This window comes from Mandrillus leucophaeus, unplaced genomic scaffold (assembly GCF_000951045.1).
Source record: "Mandrillus leucophaeus isolate KB7577 unplaced genomic scaffold, Mleu.le_1.0 Scaffold339, whole genome shotgun sequence".
Lineage (NCBI taxonomy): Eukaryota > Metazoa > Chordata > Mammalia > Primates > Cercopithecidae > Mandrillus > Mandrillus leucophaeus.
In genome coordinates, this window is record NW_012103576.1 from 3,544,939 (window position 1) to 3,562,356 (window position 17,418).

A 17,418-nucleotide genomic window follows, 5' to 3' on the forward strand; every position below is an offset into this window, starting at 1 on the left:
AAAAGAAAAAAGAAAAATAAATATCCAAACAGAGGCCACATAGTTTCTTGAAAATACCTGGACATTTCCAAGGTGAAGCCCATTTTAGTAGCCCGGCCCATTAGCAAATTTAATGGTGGTCATTTTAGGCAGGGAGGGCAGAAAGAGCAAAATTGCAGGAGGGAGAAGGTGGGTAGAGGAAAGCAAGGAGACAAGGGCAGGAGACTCTTCCACCCATTCCTCATGCCCACATACAACACACACAGAGTGGGCAGCTGATGGCAGGGGCTGATGGGAGGGGAGGGAAAGACAGTGATCTTTGGAACTCTGAACTCGTGATAAGGTCTTGGTTTTAAAACAAAACCAAAAACACCTGCTGGTAGCTCTGTCAAGTACCATTAGAAGAGGAGGCTGGACTTTGGTGCTCAGATTAAAACACACTCATGACTCACTGGTGTGGGGGGCACTTTCTATGGGGGACAAGTAAGTGCTGGGCTACTCTGCATAAATCTCTGTCCCAAGGTTACACGGACAAATGTCTCTGATCAGTGGGCCCCTGCCCCATGGGGACAATTGTCCAGGGCTCCAGGGAAGAGGAGGAGCAGAACACCTCTCAGAAATGGAGTCAGGTTGTCCTGACTGGATTCAGATTGTTGTATGGTCAGCTATTGGCTGCATAACCTTGGGCAAGTGATGTCACCTGCAATGAGCTTTAGTGAAGACGGTAACAGTGATAATGTATAATGTGGGCCTTTCCTATGGGTGTGACTAGGGTTACTACTCAGGTGACATGCATAGAGGGAGTGCTCTTAGCCCAGTGCCCAGCTAGTAGAAAGTGCTGGGTACCTGGTGAGTGACTCCACATCAGTTCACTTCAGGCTCCACCTGGAGTTTCTCCCCTCGCTAAACATAGGAAGACCTTGGTGACTGTTTGGAGCTGCTGCCTTCTCCCTTGGTGTCCCCTTGGAACCTTCTTCTTCTTCTTCTTCTTTTTTTTTTTTTTTGAGACAGAGTCTCACTCTGTGGCCCCAGGTTGGAGTGTAGTGGCAAGATCTCGGCTCACTGCAACCTCCACCTCCTGGATTCAAGCAATTCTCTTGTCTCAGCCTCCCAAGTAGCTGGGATTACAGGCGCCTGCCACCACGCCCAGCTAATTTTTGTATTTTTAGTAGAGACAGGGTTTCACCATGTTGCCGACCATGTTGCCAGACCAAGCTGGTCTTGAACCCCTGACCTCAGGTGATCCACCCTCCTCGGCCTCCTAAAGAGTTGGGATTATAGGCGTGAGCCACCGCGCCCGGCCTGGCACCTGCTTCTATGTCTCTTGTGGTCCGCATCCGAATCTCTGCCAAATGACCCTGTGGCCCATATCCTATGTCTCCACCTTGTCAAGGGCACATCCGTCAGCCCAAGTTGTTCTAGAACAAAAGAGGTGTGACAAACAAGAGGGCATGAAGCTGCCTGGAACCCTCTGGGAGAGAAACCAGCTTTTCAGCTTTGTGGCCTTGCCACGGACCACTGGGGCTTTCTCAACCACCCATCCTACCCGACTTAAGCTGCTTGCTCAGTTCCTGTTTCACAAAGAAATAAGGAAGTGAAGAGATGGGCCGGCCTCTGGGCAAAGGCTAGCTGGGTAGGGGTTTGGGGAGCACCTCCCCATCCTGGCTGTGACGAGCCATGAGGGGCAGGAACGGACAAGGAGGAAACAATTGCTACTGAATCTTTCACATTTCTTTTTTTTTTTTTGGTGCCAAGAGTGCCCAACCACTGATTTGAGGAAGCAGCCAGTGAGTTGGTAAAATTCACTGCTGACGTGGTTTAGCTGGCTGAAGAGTAGCCAGCCCAGCCCCTTCTGAGGTCCCAACTCATACACAGCTGGAACCAGTTGACTGGCAAATGAGCAAAGGTTGACTTAGTTATTTAAAAAAATGAACTGTTAAGTGATTCACACCTGTAATCCCAGCACTTTGGGAGGCCAAGGTGGGAGGATCGCTTGAGGCCAGAAATTTGAGACCAGCCTAGGCAACATAGAGAGACACCATATCTACAAAATAAAAATTAAAAAAAAAAATTAATCGGGCATGGTGGTGCATGCCTGTAGTCCTAGCTACTCAGGAGACTGAGGTGGGAGGAGCGCTTGAGCCCAGGAGTTCAAGGTTATAGTGAGCTATGATGGCGCCATTGTACTCCAGCTTGGGTGACACAGCAAGACCCTCTCTCTAAAAATAAAAAACAAAAAAACAAAAGGACGATTTGTGTATGTACGTATCTACCTATCATCTTACCTATGCACTTTTCTATTCGGATTTGAAGCTTGAAGGAACGTAGCTCAACACTGCCATCACCATTGTTGTCATAGCTGTGTGACCTCCAACAGGTCTCCTTGGGTCTCAGTGGGTCATTAGAGGCAGTAAGGGAGTGACAGAAGCACACACTGAAAGCAAGAGCGGAGCCATTGAAGAGCTGAGTCAGTATGCTGCGATTTAGTCCTTGCTCTGGCCCCAACGGACTGTGTGACCTTGGGCAAGTCCCTTCCTCTTCCTGGGTCGCTGTTGAAGTTTCCCCATCTGTACACTGAAAGGACTGCACCAGGGTTGTGTGTGTGTGTGTGTGTGTGTGTGTGTGTGTGTGTGTGTGTTTGGTCATGGAGCTCCTATTCAGGATTGGCTCTGGAATTTTGGGGGCCTTGTGCAAAATGAAAATGCCCGGTGCCCCTTGCTTAAAATTATCGAGAATTTTGAGACACTGACAGGCAAGCATTAAACCAAGCATGGGGCCCTTCTAAGCACAAAGAAGGAATGCACAGGTCCTACACCCGTGAAGCTGGCCCTGCAACTACTTCAAGTACAATTTTATGGGAAGCCCATCAGGGCTACTTCGTGCAGCAGCTGTTTTCCTCGACAGCCCCTGTGGTGTTTCTGAGGCATCTCAGGCTCCTGGGAGCATAGTTGGAGAGACATAAACTAGATGTTTGCTCCAGAACCTTTCTAGTTTCGACTATTTATATATAAAACTTGGATCCCAGACCTTTTTCTTACCTACCTGCAAAGTTGAAGCTGAGTTGAACTCGTGCTGGGCAAATAACAGCAATATCATTTCTTGTCTGTGTGGCTTCCTGGTTTAGAGTGCTGCCACATCCGGGTCTCATGAGCTTCTCACTGTAACCTCACCAAGAAGGCAGTATGGGAGATTCCAGAAGGGATAACTGAAGACCAGAGAGAGGTGACTTGCCCAAGGCCACACAGCTGGCACAAGTGGGACTCAAATCCCAGAATCTTAACTCCTAGGAAAAGGGGCTTTTCCACATGGCCCACTCCCCAGGCAATCAGCAGGCGAGGAGAGGTTTGCTAAGCCCCATCCTCCAACATTAAAACAAAGTACTAGAGCCCAAGGGGACAGTTCCTAATGATCTTTCATTCCTAACGATGTCACAAGAGTCCCTGTGTATCAGCCCTGGTGTATGTGCCCTGAATGTTTTCCTGCCTGACCTAGAGTTAACCCCTTAAAGTAGGAATGGTCAAGGCTGGCCATCTGGGTCCCAGGGGAGGGAGGAGCTGGGGTGACTGTGAGCCCTCGTTCCAGCCACGTTCCAGGGCTGGGTTCTTCCTCCCAGAATGGTAAGCTGGAAGGGGCAGTTAAGGGGAATCAGATATGAGGTGGAGTCCTGGGTCTCGCACTGAGGAAAAAAGCACATGAGCTGCCTCGGGCCAAAAGGCCTGTGTGAGGGTGTTGGTCAGGTGCCTGGTCTTGCCACCCATGACCTGCCAGAACCCCAGGAGCAAGTGTCAGCGTACAAAGGGAAAGGTCTGGCAGGGTCTGGGGAGGCATTATGGTGTGGATCTGCTTCTCACCAGTGGTGTGATCCTGCTTGAGCCTCAGTTTTCCCATCAGTAAAATGATGAAAGCCATACCACTCGCCCTTTATTTTATTATTATTATTATTTTTTGAGACGGAGTCTTGCTCTGTTGCGCAGGCTGGAGTGTAGAGGCACGATCTCAGTTCACTGCAACCTCCGCCTCCTGGGTTCAAACGATTCTCCTGCATCAGCCTCCCGAGCACCTCGGACTATAGGTGTGTGCCACCACGCCCAGCTAATTTTTGTATTTTTAGTAGAGACGGGGTTTCGCCGTGTTGCCCAGGCTGCTCTCAAAATCCTGGCCTCATGTGATCCTCCCATTTCAGCCTCCCAAAGTGCTGTGATTACAGGAGTGAGCCACCACACCTGGCCAGGACTCGCCCTTTCTTGAGAGTGGATTCTAGAGTCCTCTGACTGGTTTAAATCTGGCTTTTTTCATTTACCTAATGAAAAAAGTGACTTAGAGCCACTCTCTATGGGCCTCACTGAGTTCCCTCACTTGTAAAATGGGAATAAGTAAAGGCCCTTCTCAGAGGTTGTGAGGATTAAATGAGAAGATGCATGGAAAGCTTCTTGCATGGTGGCACATAAACACTCAGTAAATGGTAGCCATGATCATGATGATGGTGATGATGATGAAGGTGATGATGACTTTAATTCTATTAGTAGTCCCTGTCTGTGTGGGGTTAGCAGGTGAGGGAGCAAATGACTTAGCAAACAGAGGCTCATCTTTGGGTACTCAGTAAGGCTTGGTCAAGGCTGGGGCCTCTGGATGCAAGCATTGGTGATGGTAACCATCACAGGTCACCCTCACCCTCAGCAGACTAGGCCTGATGGTTCCAGGCCAGGAGACTTTTCTGCCTGGTGCCTTTGCCTGGCACCCTGCACCCAGAACCTTGGGTCTTTCCTTCCACCAACTGTGCGCTGCTTGGCAAAGGTGCTAGCCCCAACTTTTCTGGACTACATTTGACAAGTTTACCAGTGTAGGGCTCCTTTCTCTCCCCTCCACAAGGTTACAATACCTTTTTAGCACAGGCTGGAGGTTGGCTGATTGGGCGTGGTGTGCACGTGCATCTGTGCACATGCGCACACATACTCACATGCATGCCCCCACACACACTCTCAAGCCCACGTGCTCCCCTGCTGAGCTTCTAGGAGCCTCATGTCCCCACCCCCACTGCACCCTCTCTTCTTCCTCCCCCACCACAAAAGCCACAGGTGACAGCAGTCTCTGGCAACACAGCAGACACAAGGCAAAACCCAGAGGCAAGTGTCTTTGTTAGACTGTTTTAAACGTCTTAGCAGGATGTGGACCCAGGTGGCTAACGGCCAATTTGGCCGGAGCAAATTCTTCTCACCACAGTGGGTTCAGAGAATGAGGAGAGGGCTGGGAGGTGGGCTCAGGGACTCTGCATGATGCTGAAGGGTGAAAGAGCTGGAGTGCCGGTTCATCTGGCCCCATCAGCTCTCAACCAAATGTATGTGTCCTTGGGCAAAACCCATCCCCTGTCTGAAGCTCAGTTTTCCTGTCTGTAAAATGGAGAAACCAGATACTGTCCACACAAGGTGAAGGGGCATCCAAGAATGTGGGAGGATTTAACAGCATTGTAGCTGTGGCTGCACTTTGGAAAGTTCAAAGGGCTCCTTGAATGCCAGGGAAGTCTAGAATAGTGACGCGCTCCGGCTGCCCAAGTTTGTTTTCCAACCTCTGGTAGAGTCATATTCCAGAGTGCCTCGCCGCATTCCCTCCTACTCCACAGCCAAATTCCTGTGGCTTAACTCCCTCTGCCGTTACTTGGCATAGAGCCCACCCAGGGTTTAGGAATGATGGGTTCACATGTGGGGGGTTGCTGTTTCATGCCCTGACTGGGTGGGAAAAGCTCTGGCTATACCCAACAGGTGGTGATAGGTTTGGACTCTCCTGGGACCATGGCACCCTGGGGTGGTAGGGGCATTGCTCTCTTGGGGTTTTGTTTGGCGGGAGGGGAGCAGCTGTAGCAATCTGTGTTAGGTTATAGGTTAGGCCTACTGAGATCACAGGAGAGAAGAGACCAGCTGGCTCTCCTATCTCGGGGCCTGGGGTTAGGAGCCCAGGGTGCAGTATACAACCCCGGGGTGCAGGGAGGTATCGTCTGGGGCCAAGAAGCCCTGTGTTCCTGGGGCCTGGTCTTGGAGAAGGAGGATGAATGCAAAGGTTTCCAGGTGATGGGCCAGCAGGGACCCTTGGGGTATGTTCGGTGCAGGGTGAGGGCATCTAAGCAAGGGAGCCCCCCATCTAGATGGAGGGTTACCAGGGTAGTCTGGAGCCTCTAGACACTCCAGCCGAGGATGGCAAGAGTGGAGACCACTAACACAGAGGCCCAGGAGGTGGTGTCCGGGGCCCCGGCGGCCAGGGGCTCTGTGTGCTGTTGAAGCCACTTGAACTCCTCCAGCAGCTGGCGCCTCTGCAGCTCTGGACCCACCTTCTCCCGGATGGTCTGGTAGTAGCGATTCAGGTACTGGAGCTGCGAAGGATAGAAGGGGTGAGAGCCTCTCCAAGCCAAGCTGCCAAGAGGTGAAGTCTTGGTGACACCCAATCCCCTACTGTGGTACTCCAGCTGTCACCATGGTCCAGATTGCCACAGGTCCCCCACCATCATCAGGACTCAGGAATTCTCTGGGGCTTTCCAGAGGCAGTTCCCCTCGGTGGCTGTTTCATGTCATGGTGATGTTCATGGGCGGTGGGGTGGGTAGATTTCAGGCCCGGTAATGGGAGTAAGCTGGGCAGGCATTCTTATCCTCCGCTTACAAAATAGGAGACTGAGGCGAAAGAATGGAAGGGATCACTTATAGTTCCAGGCCTTGTAGTGGCTGAGCTCAGAGGCCCAATCTCAGACCCCTCCAGTTATTCACTACCTGGGGTTGGGCAGGCTGGTCTGACTGGAAAGTTCTAGAAGCTCTGGGGTCTCTGATGAGCTGGGGAGGAATGCCCTAGTGTGTGTCTGCAGGTGCCACCAGTGTGGACCCTCCTGGGGGAGGTGAAGGGACAGAGGATGTGGTGGCAGGTAGCAGAGGCAGGAAAGGCCCAGGGTCAGGGAGAAGGCAATGCTGAGGGGCACTCACATGCTCAGGAGACAGCAGGCTGACATCGATGAGGTTCCGGTCATAGGGCACAAATGATACCACTTCAAAGGTCAGGTAGCTCCCTGGGTACTGGGAGTCCACAAGAGAAGGCAGGTAAGCAGGACAGTGAGGGAGGAGGAGGAGCTGGGCTGAAGGGAAGGAGGGAGCACTCCACCCAGAGGACACAGGGAGCTGGGCTTCATCAACCCTGGACACTCTGGGTAGATCTGAGCCTTCTAGAGTCCCTTCTCTTCGCCAGCCCCCTTGTCTGCCACTTAGTGCTCCACCTTTGGTGCTTCCCTCCTGATTCTGGAAATTTAGACTTGAAGTATGCACATCAACAGCACTTAGGGAGCATGATAAATATGCAGATTTCAGGGCCCACCTCCCAAACCTACTGGAGGCAGAATCCTTAGGGCAGGGCCCAGAAATCTAAATTTCAATTATTTTATTTTATTTTTTTGAGATAGGATCTCCCTCTGTTACCCAGGCTGCAGTGCAGTGACGTGATCACAGCCCCCTGCAGCCTCTACCTCCTGGGCTCAGGTGATCCTTCTACCTCAGCCTCCCAAGTAGCTGGGATTATTGATGGGCACCACCACACCCAGATAATTTTTGTATTTTTTGTGGAGATGCAGTTTCACCATGTTGGCCAGACTGGTCTTGAACTCCTAAGCTTAGGTGAACCGCTCACCTCAGCTTCCCAAAATGCTGGGATTACAGGCATGACTCACCATGCCCAGCTGATCTGATGGTTTTATAAGACAGTTTTCCCTGCTCTTGCTAGTTCTCTCTTTCCTGCCACCATGTCAAGATCCTTGCTTCCCCTTCGCCTTTTGCCATGATTGTAAGTTTCTTGAGGCCTCCCCTGCCATGTGGAACTGTGAGTCAATTAAACCTCTTTCCTGTAAAAATTACCCAGTCTTGGGTAGTATCTTTATAGCAGTGTGAGAACAGACTAATACACCAGTTTCTACAAAAAAAATACAAAAGTTAGCTGAGCATGGTGGTGTCCATCTATAGTCCTACTTATTTGGGAGGCTGAGGTGGAAGGGTGGGAGGATCACCTGAGCCCAGGAGGTCGAGGCTGCAGTGAGCTGTGATCGTGCCACTGCACTCCAGCCTGGGCAACAGAGTGAGACCCTGTCTCTAAAAATAAAAGAGGTCGGGTGCGATGGATGGCTCACGCCTGTAATCCCAGCACTTTGGGAGGCCGAGGTGGGTGGATCATTTGAGGTCAGGAGTTCAAGATCAGCCTGACCAACATGGTGAAACCTCGTCTCTACTAAAAATACAAAAATTAGTAGGGCATGGTGGTGGGCGCCTGTAGTCCCACCTATTTGGGAGGCTGAGACCACAAAAGATGTAGAGGAGAACCTCTATCAATTCATTTATAATCTCAGGGTAGAAAAGAGTCTTTCTGTGCAAGACCAGAAGCCGTGAAGGAAAAGATTAATAACTCTGACTAAACTAAATAGAAAATGGAAACAATGCTTATGGAAACAATGCCATAAACAAAGCCAAGAGATGTGTGACAAATATAGCACATATCACAGAGAGAGGGTGAATTTTCTTATTTACCATGAGCTTTTACAAATCCATAAGACAAAAATAGGCAAAACAGGAAAAAATAGCGCAAGGGACATGAAAAGGCAATTCACTAAAATTAACACCAAATGGTCCACATACATGTGGAAAGATGCTCAAGTCCATCCTTAAAGAAATATAAGGCTGGGCGTGGTGGCTCACGCCTGTAATCCTAACGCTTTGGGAGGCCGAGGCTGGTGGATCACCGGAGGTCGGGAGTTTCAGACCAGCGTGGCCAACATGGTGAAACCCCATTTCTAATAAAAATACACAATTTAGCCGGTCATGGTGGTGCGTGCCTGTAATCCCAGCTACTCGAGAGGCTGAGGCAAGAGAATCACTTGAACCCGGGAGGCAGAGGTTGTGGTGAGCCAAGATCTCGCCACTGCACTCCAGCCTGGGAGAGGGAGACTCCATAAAAAAAAAGAAAAGAAATACAAATCAAAACAACAATAGCATACCATGTTTCGCCTATCAGATTGGCAAAAATTAGTGACTTTGGTGATTCTCAGTGCTAGTGAGTATGTGAGGAAATGGGCACTCTCACACACTGTTGGAGAAAGTACAACCGGTGCAACCTTTCTGGAGGGCAGTTTGACAATATCTATCAAATTACCTATTAAAAATGCTTGTACTTTTTGTCTCTGAAATCCCGACGCCAGATATGTACCTTCTGGATATAGTCCCAAAAGCTCACCAAGATGTTTATACAGTGATGTTGATTTGTAGCACTGATGGTAAATATAGTAAAAATTTGGAAACAGCCTCAATATCCACGGCTGGTTAAATAAACCATGGGACAGCCACATACTGTTGTTGTGGCTCTTCCACAACCCTTAAAAAGAATGAGGTAGGTCCCCCTGCGCTATTGTAGAGCACTCTTCTAGGTTTACTATTAAGTAAGGGGCAGCCGGGCAGGAAAGGAAGATGCAGAAAAGTATGTATGGTAGAATCCATTTTGTGTGAATTTTCAAAATATATACATAGATAGATACATATGCTGTGTGTGCCTGAAATATTCTCAGGAAGGAAACTGAGCAAGAAAGATACTTTTTTCCCCTTCTCTTCTCTTTCTTTCCTTTTTTCTTTTTCTTCTTCTTTTTTTAGAGACAGAGTCTCGCTCTGCCAGCCAGGCTGGAGGGCAGTGGTGCGATCTCGGCTCACTGCAACCTCCACCTCCCGGGTTCAAGTGATTCTCTTGTCTCAGCCTCCAGAGTAACTGAGATTACAGGCATGCCCTACCATGCCTGGCTAATTTTTGTATTTTTTAGTAGAAATGGGGTTTCACCATGTTGGCCAGGCTGGTCTGGAACTCCTGACCTCAAGTAATCTGCTCACTTTTGCCTCCCAAAGTGTTGGGATTACAGGTGCCTGGCCCTGATTTGTATTTTTTTGTTTGTTTGTTTTGAGACAGAGTTTTGCTCTTGTTGCCCAGGCTGGAGTACAATGGCATGATCTTGGCTCACCGCAACCTCCACCTCCTGGGTTCAAGTGATTCTCCTGCCTCAGCCCCCCGAGTAGCTGGGACTACAGGCATGCGCCACCGCACTCAGCTAATTTTGTATTTTTAGTAGAGATGGGGTTTCTCCATGTTGGTCAGGCTGGTCTGGAACTCCTGACCTCAGGTGATCCACCTGTCTCGGCCTTCCAAAGTGTTGGGATTACAGGTGTGAGCCACTGCGCCTAGCCTTGTATTTCTTTAAGAATGAACTTGAGCATCTTTCCACATGTATGTGGACCATTTGGTGTTAATTTTAGTGAATTGCCTTTTCATGTCCTTTGCCCTATTTTTTCCTGTTTTGCCTATTTTTGTCATATGGATTTGTAAGAGCTCATGGTAAAATAAGAAAATTCACCCTCTCACAATGCCATAAACAAAGCCAAGAGATATTTGTCACACATCTCTTGGCTTTGTTTATGGCATTGTTTCTATAAACATTGTTTCCATTTTCTATTTAGTCAGAGTTATTAATCTTTTCCTTCATGGCTTCTGGTCTTACACAGAAAGATTCTTTTCCACCCTGAGATTATAAATGAGTTGATAGAGGTTTTCCTTTACATCTTTTGTGGTCTCATTGCTCACCTTAAAACTTTGGTCCATCTGGAATTTTATTTTGGAGGTTATTCAGTTTAATCCCCCCAAATGATTAGCCATTTGTTCCCCCTGTCCATTTGCTGAATAATCATTTTTTTCTTACTGTTTTGCAAAATCAGCTTTCTTGTAAACTAAATTCCCATGTTGTTTATGGAAATAAGAGGGTTTATTTCTGGACTAATTGTTCTGTTTCATTGTTACAGCTGTCTATTTCATCTCCAGTGTCATACTATTTTAGTTGTGGTAGTTTGTGTTCAAATTTGAGAGAGCTGGCTTTTCTTATTGCTTTTTTTTAGATGGGGTTTTGCTCTGTCAACGAGGCTAGAGTGCAGTGGCGCAATCACGGCTCACTGCAGCTTCAACCTCCCTAGGCTCAGATGATCCTCCCACCTCAGCCTCCTGAGTAGCTGGGTCTACGGGTACATGACACCATACCCAGCTAATTTTTTTTTTTTGTATTTTTCGTAGAGATGGGGTCTTGCCATATTGCCCAGGCTGGTCTCAAACTCCTGAGCTCAAGCAATCATCCTGCCTTGGCCTCCCAGAGTGCTGGGATTATAGGCATGAGACACTGCACCTGGCCCTGCTCTTCTTTTTCAGAATTTTCCTAGCTATCTACGCATGTTTATTTTTACAAATAAACTTTACTATCATTTTGTGAAGTTACAAAAATATCCAGTTAGCATTGGAATTGAGGTTGTGTTGAATTTATAGATTAATTTAGAGATAAATGATATCTTCATAATATTGAGGCTTCTCTCCAGAGAGCACCATTTACTTAAATCTTTTTTATGTCCCTTAGTAGAGAGTTTCTCCATGTAAGCCTTTTTAAGTTTACATCTAGGTATTTTATCTTGTTGGCTGCTATTATACAGAATCTTTATTTCTAACAAGTTCCCCTGGCGATTATTATGTGCATTGAGAACCAATGATATAGGGCAGGGATAATGATTCACTTGGTCTGGAGTGGGGCCTGGGCATGGGCATTTAAAACACGAGAAAGCTCTCTGGGTGATTCAAATGTGCAAGTGAGTTTGAAAAGTCTGACTTATGGAATTCCTAAGGAAGACTCCAAATAAATTCATGCCTGCACACTAAATGTCCTTCTCCTTTGATCTTCCTTCCCAAACCTTTCCTCCCATGCAGCCCAAAGTCACTAACGTGCTGCCCACACCTCCAGCCCATCCTGGTGGCAGTTTACCTTGGTCTTTGCTTCTACCACGAGAGCCACGTCTTCGAGACGGATCCCAAATTCTCCATCCTTATAGTAACCAGGTTCTGGGAGACACAGAGATGCTGGTGGCATTAAGCCGGGAGAGGGTCCAAGCCCAGGCTTCCTGTACCTACTGATGAGTGGCTGGAGGGACTGGCTGCCTGGCTGTCCCCTGGCTGTTCCCTGGCTGTTGATTCTGGTAGCCCCACAACTGGTTAGATGCTTGGCTAAGCAGAGGCAACTCATCCCTGTCAGGCCTCAGATCCCCTACAGGGGCATCTGTGACTCACCCTCTCTTCCCTGTAGCCCAGCAGGGAAGACCTAAAAACCCACTTGGGTCCTGAAGGTACTCCCATCTCTCTGGATGCCACTGTCCTGTTACTCCAGCATTTGGCAACTCCAGAGTCCGGATATACCACTGGGTCTACAGCCATACCACCCTGAACGCGCCTGATCTCGTCTGAATATATAGCTGGGAATCAACTCCCAAGGGCAAAAAGATGGTCTGGGCTGAGGGGAGCTGGGGTTAGGGTGGGACAAGTCATTTGGGGCTGGGTGTAGGGGTGGGAATGGGGAGGTGAGTCCCGAGCTGTACTAGTGCCTGCTGTGCTCCTCTGAAGGCTGGTATACCCTAGACTGCAGTTCTGGGCTAGCCCTGCTCTGGGATGGGGTGGTGAGGTAGAGGGGCCTGAGGGCCATACCAATGGAAGTGAACATGCCCTTGGCCATGGCGATGTTGTTGGACTGGAATCCCACTGGCCCTAGAAAGGAAGACATAAAGATGGTATTAGTTATCCTATACTCACCAACTTGGAAGTGAGCAGCTTCCAAGGAAGAGCAGGTAAGTGAGGATCCCGGAGCATCTCTACGAGTACAGGTCCATTACATCATTGTCTGCCTGGGCCTGGCACACACCAGATTGGCTCTGGCTTTTATTATTTATTTAGGTATTGAGGGGGTCTTGCTGTGTTGCCCAGGCTGGAGTGCAGTGGCGCCATCACGGCTCACTGCAGCCTTGACCTCCTGGGATCCTCCCACCTCAGCCTCCCGAGTAGCCGGGACTACAGGCACATGTCACCACACTTGGATACTTAAAACATTTCTTTTGTAGAGACAGGGTCTTGCTGTGTTTCCCAGGCTGATCTCAAACTCCTGGCCTCAAGTGATCCTCCCACCTTGACCTCCCAAAGCAGTGGGACTATGGGTGTGAGTCACCACATGCAGCTGGCTCTGGCTTTTATTTCTCTGGGGTCTATATAAGTTAGCCACTAGACTTTGACCCTCTTTCTGGTACCCTCTGGAATGCCAAGCATCCAGCAGGACTGGCCTGCTGCTGACATTCCTCATTTACCCTGTGGAGCTGGGTAACCTTGGTTAGATCATGGCATCTTTGTGGGTCTTTGTCATTTCCATACCTGTGAAATGTTCTACCTTCATAGAGAGTATAATAAAAGTGGGGGGGGGGGGCGCTGGGGAGTGCTGAGGAGACACCTACACTCATGCACACACAGGAAGTTGCCAATGCCGTGGCCTGTCCCGTGACCATAATTGAGCCCGGCATCCCACAAGGCTCTGCGGGCAAAGGCCTCCACCATTCGCCCTGGAAGGGAAGAGAGATTGACCCCAGTCAGCTGGCTTTACCGAAGACTGTCCACCTTGCCCCTTCCTGCTCCACTATCAGAGTGGTGCCCAAGAAGAGGGGCCCCTGAGAGGCCGCTAAGCATGCACTGATGCAATGATGTTGGGTTGGGATGGAGAAGGGCTGATGGATGGAGTTAGTGGTTCCCTCGCCAGACCAGCCCATCACTATCTCCAGCTTACTGTACATTGTATCCATTACCTGGATTGATGCCTCTACTATAATTTCTCCCCATCTGTCAGGGCTTTGCACTTTGACACCTAATTCCTCTAAGAATCCTCCCATAACTGCTGTGGCCCACTGATGTCTCCCACCTCTGAGCAACAGTGTTAGATTAAGAAACTTGAGTTCAAGGCCTGGGTCTCCCGCTAACCTTCTGTGTGACGTTGGGCAAGTCACTTTCTCTCTCTAGGCTGGATTTTCTCACCTACATAAGGGATGGGATGATGACAAAATCCTTGCCCCACCAGCCTCCCAGGGTGATGGTCTGAGTCCTGGTCCTGTGAAATCAGGGCCTGAGGCTGTGTCCATCCTGGTTTCTGAAACCCACCTGATGTAGCAGCAGGAAAGATGAGCCTGGACAAGTCAATATTTCCTATCAGCACACGGGTGTACGCCTCCTGATGGGGAGAGGAAGAGGTGATGTGGAGGACGGGAGGAGGAGCCAGGGGAGTTTCCAGTTGCTTGGCCTGTGGATACATGGTGCAGGGCCCAGGCCTGGGTGTGTGTGGGCAGGGTGGGGGGAGTTGCATCGTCATCTGTGGCTGCCCGGGTTCTGGAAGATGGCCAGCAGAGACTGAAGAGGGCCTTCCCAAAGCTGGGGCTCCATCACGTGCTTCTCTATGGCTGGTTTATGAGGGTCATTACAGTATCTACAGGAGACACTTGGTGACAGTGAGCCGAGGCTGTGACTCCCTGGGCTGAATCCTGACTCAGCCACTCACTCTGAGACCTTGGGCAGGTGACTTTAACTGCTGTGTGCCTCAGTTTCCTTATCTGCGATGGGAAGATAACAGGACCTAGCTCCTAAGGTTGTTGGGAGAGGCGGGCAGACTAATGTACAGTAGGTGCTGCCAACAGTGCGCATGCTTCGTGGAAGGTTAGCGCTCTCATTCCTGTGGTTGTGACGGCTGCTGAGTTTTCTTAAGGCCTTTCATGAGGGTTGAGGTTTGCTGACTTGGCAGCTTAGCCTTCCTCTGTCAGGGGAGGGAGGTGGGCTGACAGTGGCCTCTTCTGGTCACTTCCAGAGGCGATGTGGTCAATCCCCATCACCACACACAGTGCATAGGCTTGTCACTTTGTGCAGGACAGCCAGAGGCAGCAGACTCTGCCGCTAAACTGTGAGCTCCTGGAGGCCTGCACAGCATTTTGTTCCTCTCTCTGCGTTTCCAGCACAATGTCTGCCCCATAGTTGGCCTGCTACATGCAGCACGACGGCAGCTCGCTGCTCCACCCCCAGGGCCCTCTGGTGTACAGAGACAATGCCTTTGCCTCTGCCCCAGCTGGCCAGCCTGAACACCTCTGGCTCCTTTCCACTGTGAAGGCTTCACTTGTGCTGTTTTCCTCCACTTGGGATGCCTTTCTTTCTTCTTTCTGCTGAGTATAGGGCCAGGCACACAGGCAGCAACAAAAAAATATTTGTGTACTGATTTACCAGAATAGGACGAGGCTCAGCTTGGGCTGAGGCCTTGTCAGTGGCCTGAAATATCCCCAGGGAAGCAGCAGGGAGCACTGGGTTTTCTGGCACCATGTATGACCTTGGGCAAACTACGTAACCTCTCTGTGCCTCAGTTTTAGCCTCTGAAATGGAAGGGATCTTGATTGCTTGGGTGCTCCCCTTGAGGGAGGGTGGAGAGGGGAAATCTGGGCCCATGCTTACCTTCTGGAAGGCAGACGGGGTGCCCCAGTGGACTGTTCTGGTGATGTCTGTGGTCCCGTCCCTGTGGAGAAGGAAAACCAACACGTCCTGCTCTGCCAAATGCCTGGGGCTAGTGACTGGGGCCATGTGCTTTCTGTGTGCTTTCCATAAGTGGCAGGGCTGGGATGGGATGCGTGGACGGCAAAAGGAAGAAGACAGCTACCATAATCAAAATCACCTCTTCAGTGCCTATGTGTGAAAGGCCTCTGCAAAGCTATCAAGTTAAAAGCCACTAAGTTGTCTGACAAGTGTGATTCCCTGCCCTACACACTCCTCCCCCATCGCACTCATTTTGGCTGTTTTGTAGATCTGGGTTTCCTTGGGTCTGGCTGGTTCTCAAAGCAAGGCTTCTTCCAGGTTTCCTGGGAGGCAGAAAGGGGATTGTCCCCTTTTTACAGCTGGGGAAACTGAAGTCCAGAGAGATTATGTTATCATAACACTCTCATATTCAGATAGTTATTGACCATTTATAGGACGCTTTTGCTGCTCCCCAGGAAGAATGGCAGAGGAGGCCTCATTATCCCCATTTCACAGATGAGGCCATTGAGGCCATGCAACTGTTTCCCTCTCTGAACCTCAGTGAAGCCAGGCCTAGAGGAAGCACTGCCTCTCCACGCAGTCCTCTCCATGGCAAACACAGATCTGACCCAGTGATTTGCTGAGTTCCATTGAGGTGAAGCCTCAGCCCCAAGGTCTGACTCTCAACCCTCAGCTGCAGCAGTTGCCACAGGATGGTCCCTGTGATCACGCCTTGGTGAGGGAGAGGGGAGAAATGGTCCCAGGGCCCTGGGGCTCCTCCTTGGGTCATAGGGTGTGGTGGCCTTCTTCTTCACAAGGAAAGAAGAGGAAGTGAGGTGACTATTTCCACGGCCTCACCCTACTCTGAACACACTTCATTCCAGCAACGCCCCCACAAATTCACTTCCCCTTTGCTCACTGGCCATCTCAAGTACACCCAGCATCAAACTCCTGACCAGCAAAGGCTGCTAAGCTGAGCGTCTGCTACTCCAGATCCCCGAGAGCTGTGCTAAGAATAAGCAAAGAGCCTCTGTTGTTAGCACATTCGCCATTTCCACAGGATAGACACTGGGAAACCATTTGAAACTACTCCTTGCTCCTCCATCAGTTCAGTGCGGCCCTTCTTTTGCCCCACCCCATGCTTCCCACAGTCTACTTCCTTCCTTAATGAGAAGGGAAAATCTTTCAGGTCAGCTCTGCTCAGCTCAACTCTGGTGTGAATGATTGGTTACACGTTTGGAAGGAATAGGGTTAGCCTTTTTTTTTTTTTTTTTTTTTTTTTTTTTTAACAGAGTCTTGCTCTGTTGCTCAGACTGGAGTGCAGTGTCACCATTGCGGCTCAGTGCAACCTCCGCCTCCCGGGTTCAAGCGATTCTCCTGCCTCAGCTTCCCTTGGGAAGCATGCTCCACCACACCCGGCTAATGTTTGTATTTTTAGTAGAGATGGGGTCTCACCATGCTGCCCAGGCTGGTCTCAAGCTCCTGACCTCAGGTGATCTGCCTGCCTCAGTCTCCCAAAGTACTGGGATTACAGGTGTGAGCCACCATGCCTGGCCAGGTTAGCCTATTCTGCATGGCTGTCATGTCTGAGCATTCAGGTTGTACACCGTACAAGGGTAGCCCATTGAAAGGGTTGCTTCTCTCATCTGCCCCCACCTCCACCCTGAACAGTGCCATGGGGAAGAGGGGGCTGAGGAGTCTGCATGATGTTGGTGGTGCAGGGTTGTCCAGGGTGTGCACGAGTGGGTGACAGTAGGGTGTATGTGTTTGTGTAGCCAGGCAGGGACATTGAGTATAGTTGCTCAGACTGTGTAATAATACGTGGACTTAGAAAACATTTTACTTGAGGCTTGGCATGGTGGCTAACGTCTGTAATCCCAGCACTTTGGGACAGCACTTTGGGAGGGCAGGGCAGGTGGATCACCTGAGGTCAGGAGTTTGAGACCAGCCTGGTCAACATGGTGAAACTCCATCTCTCTCTCTCTCTCTCTCTTTCTCTCTCTCTCTCTC

The 17,418-nt window shown here is 49.9% G+C and overlaps 1 protein-coding gene across 1 annotated transcript in view; it reads right to left on the reverse strand.

The window, feature by feature from the left end:
* Positions 1–6,001: 6,001 nt before the first annotated feature.
* Positions 6,002–17,418, reverse strand: part of XPNPEP2 (X-prolyl aminopeptidase (aminopeptidase P) 2, membrane-bound) — a 35,589-nt gene continuing 24,172 nt past the window's right edge. Inside the window, exons 14-20 of the mRNA XM_011988847.1 lie at positions 15,352–15,412; positions 14,023–14,092; positions 13,329–13,433; positions 12,535–12,594; positions 11,822–11,898; positions 6,939–7,028; positions 6,002–6,340 (exon numbers count right to left, since the gene is read on the reverse strand). Of these exons, the coding sequence (XP_011844237.1) occupies positions 6,146–6,340; positions 6,939–7,028; positions 11,822–11,898; positions 12,535–12,594; positions 13,329–13,433; positions 14,023–14,092; positions 15,352–15,412 (658 nt within the window). The 3' untranslated portion in view covers positions 6,002–6,145. The remainder of the gene's footprint in view (positions 6,341–6,938; positions 7,029–11,821; positions 11,899–12,534; positions 12,595–13,328; positions 13,434–14,022; positions 14,093–15,351; positions 15,413–17,418) is intronic.